This window comes from Alligator mississippiensis, chromosome 9, assembly GCF_030867095.1.
Source record: "Alligator mississippiensis isolate rAllMis1 chromosome 9, rAllMis1, whole genome shotgun sequence".
NCBI lineage: Eukaryota > Metazoa > Chordata > Crocodylia > Alligatoridae > Alligator > Alligator mississippiensis.
The window spans coordinates 63,895,095-63,913,554 of NC_081832.1; the positions used below are offsets into that span (position 1 = coordinate 63,895,095).

An 18,460-nucleotide genomic window follows, 5' to 3' on the forward strand; every position below is an offset into this window, starting at 1 on the left:
CTCTTTGAAGGAAATTACATTAATAAATATGAATGATAGAGGTTATTGTTATTATTCAGTCTTTCATATTCAAAGCAAGAACTCTTGCTCCTGTGGATGCATTATTTATTTGAAGTGAATAATTTACATAAATCTTAACTTTTCTAGAAACTTTTATCCACTGAAAAATGTGGACTGATCAGGGGAGAAATCAAATTGGAAGTGGGGTTCTGTGAGGCAAAGATGTCCTCTTTGTATCACTTGACATAAAAATTCTGTCAAACAATGTCAATAAATTGCTTGCACAAAAATATGTAACACAGCTTGTCAGAAGCTGCATGCAGTCAGGTAAAATAACAATGGTTATGCTATGAGAAGTAGAATAGAACAGAAAAGACATCACCTGCAGGGAGGCAGAAGTGAGAGGTTACAGTGTGCCCAAAATTTTCAAAACAATTCAGAATCTACAAATGAGGGCAGATCTTCAAAAGAATGCAGCGAGCTGGGTGCTGAACTCTTTCAAAGAACTGGCCTGCAGACCTCATGAAGATCTAGGCCTCAGCTCTTCTGAAAATGACTTTTAAATAAGAGTGTTGGGGTAGACTGGTGAAAGAATGTAGCTTGCAACTATTAAAACTATGCTGCATGTTAAAGCAAAGAAATTCACCTTTCAGTCGAATGGAACCATCCCGTTATTACATAACAATCCCTTTGCCCCTCTAATGCTTCTTTAATCCACAAAATTTTAAGACAAAAAAAAAACTTTGATTAATTAAACCTCACAAAACTCCTTTGCTTTAACTATTACCATTATTGTATAGAATTTGAAGTTAGAGACACCCAAGGTTAAGGATACTTACAATGCTCAGATTTAAATAACAAGTCAAACCAGAAACCAGGAGGCTTGACAGTTAGTTCCATGCACTAACCACAACTCTCTCTACCAGTGTCAACACTGATTGAGAAATAAATGTATTGGGCTGAATTCTACCCTGGGCTCACATGCACTCTGTTTGAAGCCATGGTCAGTGATACACGATTCCAAGACCAAGCAACCTCAGGAGTGCAAGGCAAAGGTTTTAAGTACTTAAACCTAATCATTCTAGCTTGTCTTCATGGTTGCTAGCATAGTTCACATTACAGATCAAACTGAGAGTGATGTAAGCAAGAAATATTCTTATCTCCTGTACTAGGATCTACTTGGTTGTATACATACAATAGTATGTACAATAGTATCTGTGATGGGACGGGATGAACAATAACTCCCATAAAAAAGCAAAAGAAATACATGTAAACAGAGGCCATCACAACTGTCTCAGTTTGTTAGTGTAGTGAACTGAACAAATCTTTTTAAATGATTATCATGACTCCTGCGAAAGTACATTAATTGCATTCTGTCATTCCCAGATGAGCCTGTGGTGCCATTGATCCAAAAGCAACATGCTTGTAATTAAAAATGAAATCATCTCATGCTTGGGATGATCATTTAAGGATGTCCAAGTACTGCAGGATTTTTCTTTTCTATGCCCAACTTTTCCAACTCCCTTGAAGTCTAGTTTCAGTGGAAGCAGAATCAGACCTGATTTATTATACAGGGAGAAAGGTATCCCCTATGCAAATAGCCTGTGCCATTTATGCCCCACTTAAATCCTTATCTAGGATTATTTTGTGGAGTAACATTGCAGTATTATTTCCATATAGGCTTGAATAGAAAGATCTACAAAGAAAAGCACTATAAACAAGGATGACATGACACTCACAGGCTACCCAGAATTTCCTTGACCTAGTCAATGAGAAATATCGATGACAATTGCTTTGCCCTTGATAACATGAACACTAATCTCTTCTGGTACAAGCACATGGAGATGTTTGAGTAAAATCACAGAAATACATTGCACAGCTGTAAAATTTGGCCAAAGGCTGAACTTGACTGAGTGGATGCCCCAAGCTAGACAGATGGCAAGCAAAGTGTAAGGAAATGCATTTAGGGCCAGAGTTTGAGGCTGGGAACCAAATACCTTTAAGAATCTGGCCCATAGGCTTTAGTCAAGAGCCTACAACAATAAGAAAATACATGTGAAAAAGGACAAAGCTTTCTTAGACTGTCTCCATATAGGTTTTTTGCATGAAGCAGGCAAAGAAATATGACATGGAATAGGCATCTGCAATTCTATCCCAAAGGGAAAGAGACATTGAAAAACAAACATAATCTACCAGCCTAAATATAGATACAGATGCTGCAAAAATAATTGCTCAGGGGAAAAGAAAAATTTGAACTGTAGGTAAAAAGCTTTCTGCACGCATGAATGGAATTACACACCTTAGCTACCATGAAGGAAGACCCACAGGGAGAGGAAGAGAGCACAAAAAAGTCACAGACAGAAGAACACTGAAGTCAAGGGCACATCTGCAAAAAATAACTCTGAAGTCATCACCTTAAATCAGCTGAAACCTCAGACTAAATTAGAGAGCCTGGTCAAAACACTACTCTCCACTGCAGAGACATTGAGGACAGCTGAATGTTTCTGCAAAGTGGGTAGAAAAAAATCCCAAATTCAAGCACTGTTTGTCTGAGAAGCCTTCAGCCCAGGTTTGGACCTAAGCTTGAGTGCTCAAACCTCCCTTTAAATTAACCATGGAGGATTGAAACCTGCAGTGTGGTAAATTTCCTTAATTCCTTAATTTCGTTAGAGGACATGGAAGTCTAGCACCTTGCTCAGACAGAGAAGGAAACCCCAATGACCGGTCTGTATACAACCGAGAAAAATATGAAAACTGCTTAGAGCCTATCATCATCCCAAATGGCACTTAGGCATATCTATATTTCATGCATCACTGCACCACTCCCTAATGCAGTATTGAGGCAATGGAATATCAAAGTATCCCATCACTCTTGCAAGACAGGATAACAATATTAGCTCATGAGAAATGGACTTCACCACCTGTGTGCAATCTAGCAGGAAAATGGACTAAAGGAATCCTTCTCTTGGCAGTACTAAGTCAAAGACTAAAGGAAATGGATCAAATATCCTGAAGATGTCACCAGCAGTCTCAAATTCATGGGAAAAACACCATATTCATTATTCATAGATGTTTAAGCCAGAAGAAACCATTAGATTATCTATGGCCAGCGTTATACAGGAAGTCAGACTAGAATCTCACCTACACACCCCTGTATTGAGCCCCAAACCTTGCATTTGGCTAAAGCATGTCTTTCTCTGAAGGGCAGCCCTCGGAAGACAAGCATAACAAAATCCCTCAGGAGTTTGTGCCAATGCTGAATCATCTTCTTGTTAATTTTTTTTTTTTTTTGCCTTATTTCTACTTTGAGTATATCTGGCTTTAACTTCTAACCATTTGTTCTTGTTATGTCTTTCTCTGCTAGCTCAAAGAGCTTTTCAGTACACAAGGAATTGAATTAAATCTTTCTGCATATATCAATTCATTTTAATGATATTTAATCGAGTTGGTTAAAAGGTTTCTTCTGAAAATTTTTCACAATGAAAAATGGCTTTTTTGTTAAAGCAGAAACAGGAAATGTTCAGTATGGCCATTTTGGAGGGGGTGGCAAAGGGAGGGAATATTTTTGAAGAAAATTCTTAACAACCAACAAAATTACAATTTTTTCCACAAAAATTGCTTGGTGCAGGGACTCTAACAGACTCTTATATCCATATTGGTGTGACCCTTCTAAAGTGAGCATTAAAACACAAGAAATAAATTAAATTGCATGAGCTGGTAAAAAATTTCTCTCTCCCTAGGTTGAGTTAGCTTGTGAGAAGAATTCTAATATAATAAAGGGCATAGTCTGTCTGTCTGTCTGTCCGTAATGCTCTTGGAGCACTGTGATTGGTTACTGAAACAACTAATCAGAATGCTCCAAGAGCGTTATAGACAGGAGGTGGCAGTGCCACAGTGGAGCACCACCATGATAGTGGGGACAGAGCAGGGGGGGGCTGGCCTCATGCCCCCTCACCCCCCCCCACTCCCAACCCTGCTCTCTGGAGGCAGCAGAGCGCTTCTGTGATGTTACAAATGGAGGGGATGGAGCAGGGGGGAGAGGCCAGCTGGCCTCACCCCCCTCAGCCCTACTCCTTGGAGCCAGTGGTGGTGCGGGGTGCTGGTGGGGGGGAGGGTGGAGGGGACAGCAGGGCAAGCTTCCCCTTCCCCCCTCCCCTCTGCTCCTGGGAAGTGGCAGTGGCGGCAGTGAGGGGGGGCGGGTGGTTAGGGTTAGGGTTAGCAAGCTTCCCACTCTCCCTCTATCTCCCCTTCCCCTCTCCCCGATATTCTTGACGGGCAACTTACTAGTCTTTGCAATAATGATCTAGGCAATCACTCAACCAAAAGCAAATGTGCCTTGAAATGTTACGGTAAGTTAATACATATACGTAATCTAGAAAATATTGTACTTATGTGGATGTGTGAACTAAGCCACATTCTTCTCTGCAACAAGATCTGCTCAGTACAATAAAAGGCACCTAGCAACTCTGAAGCCAGGCACAGCTTCCTGAGGAATTTAAGCCATTCCTAGAATCCACAGGTTGGATACTGTGACCATTTGTGCCACCTGAGGAACTGGGGCAGGTGAGGACGGAAAGAGAGAGGAGAAAATCTGGCTTGCTGTATTACTTACATCCTTGGCAGAGAAGGAAGTCTACTGAGTAAGACAAGGGGAGATGTGCATTTTGCAAAGGAAGCCAGGAAAGGCTTTCCTGACAGTTCTTAAATAAATAATTACCCAGCACTTTGAAATTAGAGGTCGTATGCAAAACAGGTATAGTATGGGCTCAGGTGGTGCTAGGCAAACCTAGTTACAAATGAGAACAATAGCAATTCTCTAGGAGTTTCAGCCTCTGTACAAAAAATGATCAAACCTTCTAAAGTGATAATGACTTTCATATATCCCATGATCTCTGCAACAGCTTTTTTTCAATACAAGCAGCTTACTGCAATTGCTAATAAAGATTTCTCACAAATGAGCCAGTTACGTGGATTTGCAGTAGGTAATAAAGAGCATAAAGTACTTTTTTGACATCTTAAAAGCTAATAAATACCAGATAAGTCTTTGTTGGGAGTTTTGCCAGGGTTAAAAAAAAAACTGCAGAGAGTAATGCAGGAGTTCAGTTTGAGCCATAGCTGAGACAGAATCAAGTAACAACTCTAGTGATATATGTATTATGCACATGCACACAATTATATTAAAAGACATTACGGCTGCTAAGCTTAGCACTTAAAAGTGAGAGGAAAGGGCAGAATTCAGATTTCCTGGTCAAAATTCTTTCTGCTTGCTTGTATGCATTATCGTCCAACTTTTACTGACGTGATCTGGCATGAAAAAATTCAGCCCAAATGATCAGTCTAAGTTATAAACAACTGAAAAGAAGGTCTAATAATAGGAAGCGTCAGACAACATTAACTGCAGTCAGCAAAACCTGTGTATAATAATGACTTCCAGAGCAGACACTGAATTACAGTCACTGGTGGCACTTATCGAAAGACTAGGTAAAATGGGACGCTAATACAGAAGACAGTCCGGTATCAGTGCAACACTACAGGACTTGTACTGTGTTGTGCAGGATGGTGGTACATAAAAAGCAGTTGAAGAGAAGCCAAATTCAAAAGACAATTCCGCTTTCGGATTTCTTTACAATCTTCGCTGCCCTGTCTACAATAGACGGGGCAGCACAAAAGACAATACAATTAAGATCACTCCTAGTTTAGTCATGCACCTTGTGCTCCCAGGTTCACAAACATTACCAAATTACCACAAAACCATTGGTACTTACCATGTTCATCCAGTAAAATGTTGTCAGGTTTGATGTCCCTAGAAAAAGACAAGGAGAGGAGAAAGGGATGTCAACAAAGACTGGTGATATGCAGCACAACTGTGGAAGCAAAATTCTTGTTATATTAGATGGTAAGTACAAACCAGCTCCTCAAGGCATTCTGCCTTGGAGACCTTCTGAGCGTGTTCCTTCCATATTACTTCCTCTGGGCGGTGTAATTTAGATATAAATAAATGAAATAAATAAATTACTAAATAAATAAATAAATAAAATCCAAAATTCTCTCGTTAAAGAAAAACCTCCAATCTGTGTTTTTCCGTGATTAAACAAAACACCACTATATATGTGGGTATCAATTGAACATAATGTTTTATTAATATATTTACCATTTTAAAGCAATTTGGAAAGCTACCGGTGCCTCAATCCTTATAATAAAATAAATTCTAAATATGTATATATTTTTGGTTTTTTTATCATAGAAAATCAGAGCTCTTCCCACCCCCTTCGCTCCCCAGGACACGGATCCAGCTGCAGGTGTCACCCCCCACACACACACTGCTTTGTGGTGCTGAGCAGCTAGTGCCAGTGCCAGTGCTAGTGCTGAGCAGCTAGTGCCCCTCCCTCCCAAGCCACAGCCCCCCCTGGCCCCGCCAGTGCCCCTCACTCCTCACCCCCAGGCCCCCATCCCTGCTGATGCCCCTTACTTGCAACCCACAGCCCTCATGCCCACTGGTTCCCCTCGCTCCTGACCCACAGCCCCCCACCCCTCCAGCCAGATCCCTGCTAATCACTGCTCCCAGCTCATACGTGCAGGCCCTACCTCTGACCTCAACTGGTAATGACGCTGAACTCTGTCATCTAGATACCAGAATCAGTGCCTTAGCCCTCTAATTGCTTGGACACATCCAGCCCTCCCAGTGATCAGGTAGTTGTGGGAGCTCCTTAAACTCTTCATGGACCGTGTAACCAATGAAGCAAGGAAACACAGGATGAGAAAAGGAATTTCATAGTTGAAAACACACCTTTCTCTTAAAAAAAGAAGTTAGAAAAATATCAGTGGAAAATAGCAAACTCCTGAACAAATGAACCTGTCAGTGAATCCTTAAAGAAAGCAGAGTCCTCCCTGCCCCTACTTCAGTATAGAGAAGTATCCCCGTTTCTCTCTGGACAGGTGGACAAACAGCTCAACTGAAGTATTAGAGGTGGAAGGGAAACTTACAGTCCTATAGTGACTCCTAGACAGTTTTCTGTCAAAAGACAATGGCCCAGCCGGTAATAACCCCACTGTTTCAACAGAGGAGGACAGCCGCTCAATGCCTATAGCCCTTGATGTTCTGTAGATGTAATTTCCCCAGTCTATGTTCGTGTGTATACTGTAATTCACAAAGATGGCTTCCAGTAAAAATAATATTCATAAGATGAAACCAAATCATACTTGCATATATACATGCTCCCCAGTCGGAGCATTGTATTAGGAAGCATCCCCTAATCACAGAAGAGAATCATGCTTTGGAATGAAGCAGAAAACTCACCACAACTTTCAGCTATTATCCCTAATGCATCATCAAAGTCCTCATGCCCAGCATCAAAGAACCCATCTCAGACCACGCTTAGCCCAATGAAGGTGCTTTTATGCTGTTGGATAAAAAGTCTCCATCATGTAAAGTGCAATGTTAGGAATGCTCTAAAGACAAAAAAGTGTTGTTTATATCTAACTATATTGACTGGCATAAAGAAGCCTTCCTTTGGATCAGTAAAGCCAAACAAGACACTAATCATATAAAACTTCAGTCAAGCCATTCCAAACTGTCAGAGAATTTGTGTCTGAACTCAGTGTTATGGGGCCAAATCTAAGAAAAAGATACATCTGTCATAACAGTGGAAGGACATGTCATCCAGAACCAGTTATACATGACATCCCTCTTCACTGGTAAAATCTACCCCTCCTTAGAGGCCCAGCACAAGGCCTATGGGCAACTTAAGTCTCTTTAGTCCTGAACTAAATTGTTCCTTTACAAAGGGGAATTTTCCCCATATGGAAAAGAACATGCCTAACCAGGAAGCCTGATTACTGACTCTTATTATACAGTAAATAAAATCAACACACATTCTCCTTTTACCAACAACAGACAGAACAACAGTGGCGGCAGCTGCTGGCAAAGAAAGGGTACAGAGGCAATGAAGCAGTCCATACAGTTTACAAAGTTTGAGGATGGACCATGTTATCTTCATTATATTAGCTGAATTACTGCTCTACCTATAAAAGTAGTTGTAATTGTTTCAGAGATTGAACTTTCCAGCTGTGTTACAGATTCTTTTATAGCTCAGGAGGTTGGCTGTTTGTAAATTCCTTTATCAAGAGAAATAGCCAAAAGGGAACTTCCAGCCAAGCGGCATAAGCTTTCCAGCCGTAGGGAAACTGCTAGTAACTCTGTGGTATTATCTAAAATGGTGTCTATGAAGACTATCCATGAAAGGATATGAATAGGATTTACGAAGTACTCATCACTCTTAAATTCCAATGTAAATTTCTTAAAGTAGTGTTTTCATGTTTCTGTTTTCCCATGTTATGAAGCCAATGAAATTCTGGTTCCTACAAAGTTCACACAAACAATAAAATTACCATATCTGCAATGATGTAGAGCCTTTAGCCCAAAAACACCTTTCTTAATGCAGTGAACATATACTTGTGAAATACACAGAGATCGCTTTTTCTGCCGATGCAATGCAGCCCTTTTTGGGATATAACTCTGGTGCTGTTTAAGAATGCATAGAAAGATCCAGCTGAATCTGCAGAGGAAATTTAGGAAGGCACAAGGTAATTACCCATACTTAAGTTAGATTAAGGACCTTGTGATAAATAACCACTGCATCTTGAAAAGATCTTGGAAAATTGATGGCAATATTGGGTGAAATTCTCTGATGTCCACAAAACAAAACAAGTTAATTACAGAGTCAATGCAGTCTTGACACCTGCTTTCCTGCCAAGTGTCTCAACCTTGTCCTCAACAGATTGTCTACAGGAATGTAAACACTCTGCTAAGACTATTGTAGTAGTTTCTATCATGTGAAAACCCATTTTTGCAGAATGCTTCCCAGTTGAACACTAAATTTGCACATCAGCAATGTTCATTTCTTGATTGACATATGTTGAGCCACCTTGCATTTAATAGCTGATTCCATAGAACATTAATTTTGTAATAAATAAAACACGGTATCGTGTTTTAGGGGGAACGCTGCACTCAATCACCATTTAAGTAGTTTGCCATCTGTATTTTCAGTCCTTCATTTATGTATTCTACACCATCTGTAATATAGGTACCTGGATGTTTATCTATCTTTTTTTTGAAAGGGAAAAAGACAGCATAAATCTGCAAGCCATTCCAACCAGTTTCCTGCCCTCTTACAATTATGGGTTGCTTGGAAAGAAAAGACCTCTCCATGTTCGTGTTAGTTATCAGCTTCGGATATATTACTGAATACATTTCATTTGTGGAAACAACACAAAATCTGAGATCTAGTAGAGATGCTAACTAGAGAAATACAACTTCCACACAAAACTGTGGAAAGCAAAATTATAAAAGAATCTGAACAGAAGTCCCAGAAATCTCTGACCCACCATAGGGAATCTAATGGAAGACTAAATTTTGACAGAACAAAACTTCTGAAGGTCACTTCTGTACAGTCAGTGCAGAAATATGATCTTTCATTTGCCATTGAAAAAAACACAGGCTGCTGTCACACATAGATTTGCTTTCTTTAGAAAAAAAAAGCACAGAAGTGCCCCAGTAAAAGTGATTTTTATACATGATCTACTTAACCTTGTTTTAAAACACAAATGCGCTGCCTACAATGCACATATTGAACTATGAGGAAATATTTATGTAACCAGTGAGGAAAGCGAACGGGTCCCACTCTGGCAGAAAACATACATTTGATATGGCTTCTGTATGCACTTGAGTGACTTGACAAGACATTACCTGGCTTTAATAGGCTAATTACATCACTTCCCAGCACCTGCTACAAGACTGAGATGTGCACCTTGCAATTTAATACAGCATATGGAAATTGTGGAAAACACCAAGCAGGCACAGCGAAAATAACCCTTTCACTGCTTAGTGCCTTCAGCCAGGCTCATGGCTCCAAAGAGAACAATTTACACATGTAAGATTTAGCCCTTTTAAACATGCAATCTCTCCATATAAAAATAGAGTTCACAGAGTCATTTGAGTCTGGAAAAAGAAAATGTGCATCATTGTAATATAATTTTTTGCTCTTATTGGGCATCTTTTCATCTAAGTAATTCAGAAGGATTCACAAACCCCGATAAACTTAGTCCTGAAATACCCATGAGGATCAGGCCAGAGACATACAAATGTTACTTCATCAGTTACTGGAATTCTACTTCTGAGCAACGGCAGCAAGTGGGTATTTTCTTTTAAACAGAGCACAGTGATGCTATATCATAGATTAAATCAAATACTTATATTGTCAAAATAGATATTAATTGCAAATGAAAAACGTTGACCCCATTTCTCTAATTCTTTTGATAAGAAAAAATCCCCTAAAAAGTGAAAAAGTGTTCATTTTTAATGCTTTGAGACAAAACACTTTCCAAATTGTAACTTTTTCATGAAACTGGGTTGCCATTTGTCAACCTGTTCCGTTGCAACCAGTTCTGTTCTTACTCCCTGTGACATGGCATGCAACCTAGGGTGTGACACCAGTGTTGTTACAGAGATCTGAATAGGTCCCTCACATCTTATGTACCCTAGCACATGAATGTTAGCCAATAATTTCCCTTTTCCTTACAAGTAAGTGCACCAATAATTCCAGCCATCGGTCTTCATCTTTGCTGCCTCTGCAAAACTGTTCATACAAAATAAACAATTGTCTGCTTGTCTCCTGAGGTTTCCAATTACAGATGTTGTACTTCTCAGCTAAGTCACTTTATCAATTTAATGTCCTCCCTTCTGGGTACAATGTTAATTGCAGGTGGCTAAGGATGTTTTACCCTGTTAGGGATACCTCAAAAAAGACCCGACTACAGCATGTACTGTATGCTGCACCCCTAAAAACTAGCTTCTGCTTTTGTGACTGTTTCTGGAAGGCAGAGGCTCTTTTCCTCTGGGCTTGGATATTTCTTCTTTGTTTTGTGGGCTGAAAGAGCAGAAGCCATACAAATTGTTGGCTCAGCAGCACAACCACTTGCCTGGCCAGACATTCCTAACCCTCTAATTAGCGATGGTATAATAATGCCAGCCAACTTAGCTTCAGCTGTGAGCTTAGAAGATGGACAGGGAAGAGTTGGATTGTGGGAATTTTTCCCCAGTTTAGAGGCACATGTTTTGCTTAACCTTGAACACTAGACAGATGAGGACACATATTTGTCCAGAACCTGATATATATTTAAAGACTCATCTTGGGCTGGCCTATGCCACTGTTCCTTTAAAAAGGAGCAGAGAGTGACTAAGATAGGTGGCCATGCCCACATCTCAATCTAACACAACCCAAACCCTCTGATATGTAAAGGACCCACGTTTGTTCTGGAAGAGAATATAAAAGTCCATCTCTTATTGTCATGTTCTTGCTTTTAGGCTAGATTTTGACCTGACATCAGCGAGTTGCGTGTATTCTCATCATTGCATTTGCAGGAAAAACACCCCACCACATAAGTCAAATAACTGTTGGCAAGTTGCCATGAAATTATATTACAGCCTACTTTGTGCAAATGTTTTCTTTCTTTAACAGTTCATGCTTTAGGGATTAAATCTCAGTATTGCTAAACAGTGTTGAACAGTCAGACAGACTGTTGTGTTATGCTCCAAAGTATATTTGGAAAAGAAAAAAGATATGTAGGTGAGGAAAGAGGCGGTTTAATAATTTTATCTGTTTTCTATCCCAGAGAAAATCCTCCTACTAGAGATCAGAGAGTGAATAGCAAACAAATGGCTCGCAATATGCCTCCTAATTAGTAACACATTGCAAGTATGTGTCCAGTGGTCCACCTTCTCCTGCTGAATTGCACATTTTCTTCATTCCAGAATAACAGAATAATGTCATCCTGGATCAGTTTTGCTACTTGTTTCCATTGCTTACAGAAGGCAGATTGAATCCTCAGAGTAACTGTTGGCATAGATTAACCCAGGGTTGTCCAAATACTGGACTGCTGGGGCAGTGGACCCTTGTGCTTCATGCCTCACAGACCTCATGGGCTCCCACAGGCCTCCATGCCCTGCACCCAGGGACAGGGGCAGGAAGCAGAAGCTGAAGGAGGAAGGGGAAGCCCAGAGACGCCAGAAGCAGCAGGAGTGGTGGGAGGAGTAGTGGTTGGACAGAAGCCCATGGGCTGGGTGTTAACCTCTTGCAAGCTGTCAGTTGGACCGCCGTGGATTAACCAATCATGAAATGCCCACAGGAGGACTCATGAATGGTCACCACATTTGAAATCAGGAAGGAATATCTCCCCTCAGTTAGGCTAGCATGGACTGTGAGGGTTTTTGCCCTCTGTAATATGTGACATGATCCTTACCCTAGAGTCTTCCAAGCAGATATTAACCCATTTCCATGTCATTGCAATGGAAAAGTATTGGCAGTGCTCTTGTCTTCCCTGCTTTTACCTATGACGTGTTATAGGGTGTTCTGGCTGTTCCTTGTAGCTGCAAATAACTAAGTGAAGTAACACATTTGGGGAGCTCTTGAGTTAACAACTGCCAGCAAACATAGAGGACAGACTCAATGTAGGAGCCCCTCTCCAGTCCTAGGCTCCTAGGAACATGGAACTGGCATGGTCTGAACAGAGATCAATTTGGGCCCAGCAGCAAGGAAGGAAGCTGGTGAGATGTGAAGAACTGAAGCAAGGATTCTTTGATCCCTTATTCTACAATGGGACACATAAGTGAATAAAAGGCTGGTTTTTGCTTTCTCTCATAATACAACTCAGGAATGGAGTGCTCTAAAATTCTACAAGGCCAAGGTTTCAATTTTTTACAAGGTTTCATTCTCCCTTAAAACCCGCCTACGCTCAGAAGTCAGCATAACTCGTAATAATGGATTAAGTCGAGTAGCAGCAGTTTGCTGTATATTACCCAAATCATAATGGCCTTACAGTTGTTCTTTCTTTTCTATTGGATGAACCCATGGCCTCTTATCATATACTTAAATGGCAAATTCTTCAGAACAGCCTATTTTTGTATATTTTCCAGAGCACTTGATTGGAGTCTCTAAGTAGTACTGGAAATGTTAAGAATAAACAACTTCACTTTCAGGATCACGCTTTCTCTACTGTTTGCCCATGACCAGGACTAGCCCAGCTATTCAGGCTAAGTATTTGCATGAAGCCTTGCCCCTTAGTTCCTAGGATAAAGAAACCTTAGTCTCTTGTTTCACAATGTTTAATTCATCCTCATTCATTATTTGGTGGCTTTGTGACCAGGTGCAGAGCAGGGAAAGCTAATCCAATACCCTCATTACCACGCTGCAGTTTTGTTTCCCAGAACATAGTGGTGCTTGTGGTTGGGTTTGAAAGGGGCAGTTGAGTTTTCCTGGTTGAAGTGAAGTGATCTACTCATCACAAAGCAGACATCATGCAAGAAACAAAACATGAAAGGTAAGACTCCTGAGAAAACAGGAGCTGGAACATGGCAGCGCCAGTCTCAGATAAAAAGAGCGGAACTTCTCTTGGTTGAGGGAGGAAATGCTGTTATGGGAATACTGAAAGTCAGCCCTTTTTGTGTTGTTTGTCATATTTCAAAAACTTCAGACACTGGAGTCTGACTCAAAAATGTTTCAAGCATGTTTAGTCCCATTGTAGGATATTCCTGTCCCTTTTTATTGATGCTACATCACTTTAATTCCATTAAAACAGGGGAGTGGGGGAGAGCATTAAATCACACTGGGCACATCTACATGACAAATAATCCAGGACCAGTTTACTCTCAAGTAAACTACTTGAGATTAAGCTCTCCTGGACATGCATCTACACGTGTAGGGACATGGAAGCAGATTTGCTGCTCCTAGCAGCAGACTGCTTCGACTCCCCGAGGCCCAGCAATGGGCCCCTGCAGCAGCAAGGGGGGGACCCTAAGCTCCCCTGGGTGCTAGCCCAGGGGCCAGGTGACAGCTGTCATCTGACAGGAGCTGGGACATTGCTCCCTGCCCCTGGGAGCTGCCTGCTGTTGGGACAGGCTCCACCACTGGAGCCCTGGTGGGGACAATGCCCCCCTGATCCAGCAGCATGGAGTTCCCAGCCCCTGTTCCACAATCATAGGGCCCAGGCAGGGAGACCCTCCTCTCCCAGTGCCAGCTCTGCGGTCATGGGGCTGGCACTGGGAGAGAAGGATCTCTATGTCCAGGCCCCATGACTGCAGGGCTCAGGCTGGGAGATAAGGATCTTCCAGCACTGGCCCCATGACCACAGAGCTGGTGCTGGGAGAGAAGGGTCTCCTAGCCCTGGCTCCCTGACTGTGGGGCTCGAGCTGGGACATAAGGATCTCCCAGCCTTGGCCCCGCAATTGCAGAGTGGGGGCTGGGAGCTTCCTGCTGCCAGGGTAGAGGGACACTGTCCCTGCCTGGGCTCTGGTGGTAGAGCCTGCCCCAGCAGCACGCAGCTCCTGGGGCAGAAGCATAATAAGTAATCTCAAGTAAATTTGCTACTTGCATTTGCATTAACTTGCAATTAAAGCTAATTACTGTGCAGTAAGCATCTGCATATGTAAACGTGGATGCTTACTGGGCAGTTATTAGCGCTACTGCACAGTAAATCATCTTGTGTAAATGCGCCCACTGTATTTTAAATTTTCATACTATCACATCCCTTGCTAGGCTGATTTTATAAATAAAGTCATTTTCATGCCAACTTTTAATTCTTTCCTTCTTTCTTCCTTATTAACAGACCCCAATTCAAAGGGGCTCAGGTACATTATGCTTGTTATCAAGCAGTAACAAGCAAGAAAAAGGAGCAACAGCTTGACAAAATAATCAAATCCTACAGTTAAAACTTGAATCAGTGCTCATAATAATACTATGCACCATGTACTACCAGTGCCAACCAAATGAATGGTTTGGCAGCTAATATTCATTTGAAACAGTAAGCAAGTAATGGGAATTTGCTAAGCGGAATAAGCGATCAAGTCACAAAAGAAGATAACACTGAGGAATAAGAGAAGAGTCTACCTATCCCTAGGGATCACTTACAGCTAAAGGATTTCAGCATCCCTGGTGTTTACCATTGGTGACATGAGCTAATTTGTATGGTCAAGCAAATTAAGAGGCTTCAAATAAGACATTTAATTAAGCTATCACTAGAATGTTCTGTCCCTCTGTTAAAGGGAAATGGAGAAACTCAGAACACCACAGGGTTGGCATTAGTGATCCACTAGATGTAGCTCTTTCCTTTCAGGCAGTGCTGAAACAAGGTCTTACCAAGAGGTTTGGCCACTGTAGGTTTTAGATAAACTACTAGGAGCAAAACTCTGATTAACTGCAGTCATTAAGGAAACCCTGACACTCACAGTAAGTGGTTTTCTTGATTCTAAGCTGCATTGTATCCAGGTTCCTGGAGGCTGAAGAAAGTGAACCATGCCCTGCTTGGGGATCCTTTCTGTGATGTCAAAGGCAACTTGTTTACCAAAGTTCTCAGCTAACTTTAATTTGTAAGTCTTTATTTAACTTGATTTAACTTGATTTTTTCTATTTAAGCATTATGCTCTGCACCTCCCCAACTCACTGTAGTATCCAAGCACCACATACACTCGCAAAGCAATTAGACTTGAACATGATACTTTTTACTTCCTGACTTCAAACTGTTGCATATCATCAGAGTAACGTTTTTGGTTTTGCTGTGCTTTTCCCCACTTATAGCTGCATTGCAATATAGAATGACTTCAATATACACTGTGCCTAGTGTATAATATCAGTATGTGACATTATTTATAATCACTGAGGATTAGAGGAAATGTATTATGAGAGAAAAATGGAGAAGCATTGTGTGAAGCTTCACTGAGATTTGTCCACTAAGATCAGCAGGGAATACAGGCCATGTTGTGCAAATGGAGCATATTAACCAATTCCTATTATTTCAATTGACATAATCAGGTTTACATAGAAAACAAAAGTTTCAGAAGCCTCCTCTGGCATCAAATTTACTGCATTTTTTATAACTCATGTAATTAAATTGCATAATTTTTCCCATGCATTACAATATAACTTCATGAGTAACATCTTTGGAACTTGACATTATTAGTTCTTTGAATAAGAAAGACCATCCATTAGTCATAATGCAATTATGATGGAAGGTGACCTATCACTGCTCTTTACTGTATAAACTCTCTCTCACGTTAGTAATTAAATTGAGAACAAAAGAAAAAGAAATCAGACATTAAAAAAAACATGTATTCTTCTTTGGTAGCACAATAATGAGTTTCCATTAAATTCTTCTTCTCAGAGACGGTTGCAATCAATAGTACATCAGTATCCAAGTGCTGATTGTAATTAATTTTGTTATTCTTGTGAGTATTTTAAAAACAACTAATGACTGCCTCCAAATTGTGTAAGTTCCTTTTATCTATTATATGGGAAAGAAAGATCAGAAGACCTGGAAATTCAAGGTTCTTTTTAAGATCATGTGTTAGCTCGTCTTTTTTTCCCCTTCGGAGAAAAATAATAACAAAATAGATACTATACTGAGAATCATAAGGGTTTTTTCTTCAGCCTTATACGGCTGCCATGCATACAGCTTGAGTTCCCATTCATGTTAATGGCACCGCCATACAGAAGAAATGCCTCTCTCTCAATGCTCAGCATTTATTTATTTGCATTTATTTCCATTCTTCTTCTTTCCATTTGTGACAGACAAAAAAACTACACCTTCAAATGCAACAACAGAATACTTGATAGCAACGCTTTCTCTTCACTGGATTAATAAGTCATTAATGAACTGCTACTAATGAAACCTAACAGTTACGGGTTTTTGCAGAGAACAAACACAATCTTTCCAAGTAAATGAAATAATATGCTTTCTACTTTAGAAATATTTAAAAACTCTGAGAGTCCCCAGGAAAGATTTCAGGCCGATACAACTGTATGTGGGAAACTTTTCCCACTCCTTAACTGCTTGTCCTTTCACATGATGAAGGACAAGGTAAATCACTAGTAAATCCATTACTTTCATTAGTCAAGAAACAAGAGCCATCTTCAAACACTTACATAGACTAAAGGACTCTCTATTTTCTCCAGCTTTACCTCTACTTTTCTTATGCATCACATGGTAGAAACTCTGCTTCCAGGTAAGGAAACCTAGATAGGAGTTTCTTAATAACCTGTCCATGCTGCTCAAGTATCCTAAAGACTTCACTGTTCATTGATATGAGACAGTCCAGAGGCTGTGTATTCCACGATAGCTGGGGTGGAACAATATTGATGCACCTCTTTTACTTTCTGTTTCAATGTTTATACACTGCCTCAAAAGTATTCCCCAGCCCAAGAACCTGGAAAATCCTGAGTGAGAAGTGAACACACACAGCCAAACTAATTTAAAAACTGTGAAAATGGCAGCTGAGATACTGATATGGTCTAGTGGTTGGACTGTGAAATCTCTAGTCAGGAGATGCAGTTCTACCATTGACTTGTGTGAGGCTTAAGGCAAGTAGTTTACTCGCTGTTCTTCAATTTCTCCATCTTTAAAAGGGGGCAACACACATACTTACCTTAGGAAAGCACCCATACAAGTGATAGATGCTATTACCTGAACATATCTTACCTATTCTCCAACAGTGATTTCTTCATCAACGTATCTGTTTTCAACTCCAAACAAGGTTTTTAATTGTAACATAAACTCAAACTCTGTTCTTTCTGCTTCCTACATCATTTGCCATCAAGATGTACGTACTGGAACGTAGCAACTAGTTTTCAAGCCATGATGCATGAGGAAGAAAGGATTACACCTTTGCATGTGTCAAAACTTGTTTGTTTCAGTAAAGTAAGTGGCTGTGATGCCAGCATTCAGTAATACAATGACTTCTAATCATGTCTATAGTTTAAAATATAATACCTCCCTTGTGACCAGCTCAAATGATAAAACAGGGCCATCCACAATAGCCCACAGTCAATATCAATCCAGCTCTGAAATCTGTGACTGACCTGTGGATGATGTATCTGCTTTGGAGATAATCTAAAGCCAACACTAGCTCAGAGATGAAGAGTTTCACAGTGGTTTCTTGAAATCGGACATTTTGCTGTAGATGATAGCGTAGGTCCCCTCCAAGAAGAAGGTCCACCACCATGAACATGTCCTCCTCATCTTGGAATGAGTACCTGGAAGGGTACAAACAACATGTTAAAGACAAATCTCAGTTCAAGGAGCACCAAAATAAAGAATAGAATATATTGTCCTCAAGTTCTGTTATCAAAGCTTAATTGCATCCATTTAAGACCAAAACTGTCACGGTTCCAGATCTACCCGGGATTTTGTCAGCATCACGCATAATGTTTGGACTTCTAATGCAACTCCAAGTTGAGAGCTCTCAGCTTCACATGCCACTGGGTCCACAATTTTTCAAAACAGATCAGCAATTGTTTGATAAGGTCTAAAATGTTCATAGTGTTAAGACTAATCAAATTCAGGGAAAATGTACTGATTATAAGACCATTGGAAGGAGATAGGTAATATATATTTTTAAAAGCTCAAGTTTGGTGTA

The 18,460-nt window shown here is 40.5% G+C and overlaps 1 protein-coding gene across 2 annotated transcripts in view; it reads right to left on the bottom strand.

Moving 5' to 3' along the window:
- The window catches only part of STK32A (serine/threonine kinase 32A), a 70,713-nt gene that overhangs the window by 25,291 nt on the left and 26,962 nt on the right, over positions 1–18,460 (bottom strand). For both annotated transcript variants that reach the window (XM_019478341.2, XM_006265029.4), the window contains exons 5-6: positions 17,904–18,077; positions 5,766–5,803 (exon numbers count right to left, since the gene is read on the bottom strand). In XM_019478341.2, the coding sequence (XP_019333886.1) occupies positions 5,766–5,803; positions 17,904–18,077 (212 nt within the window). The remainder of the gene's footprint in view (positions 1–5,765; positions 5,804–17,903; positions 18,078–18,460) is intronic.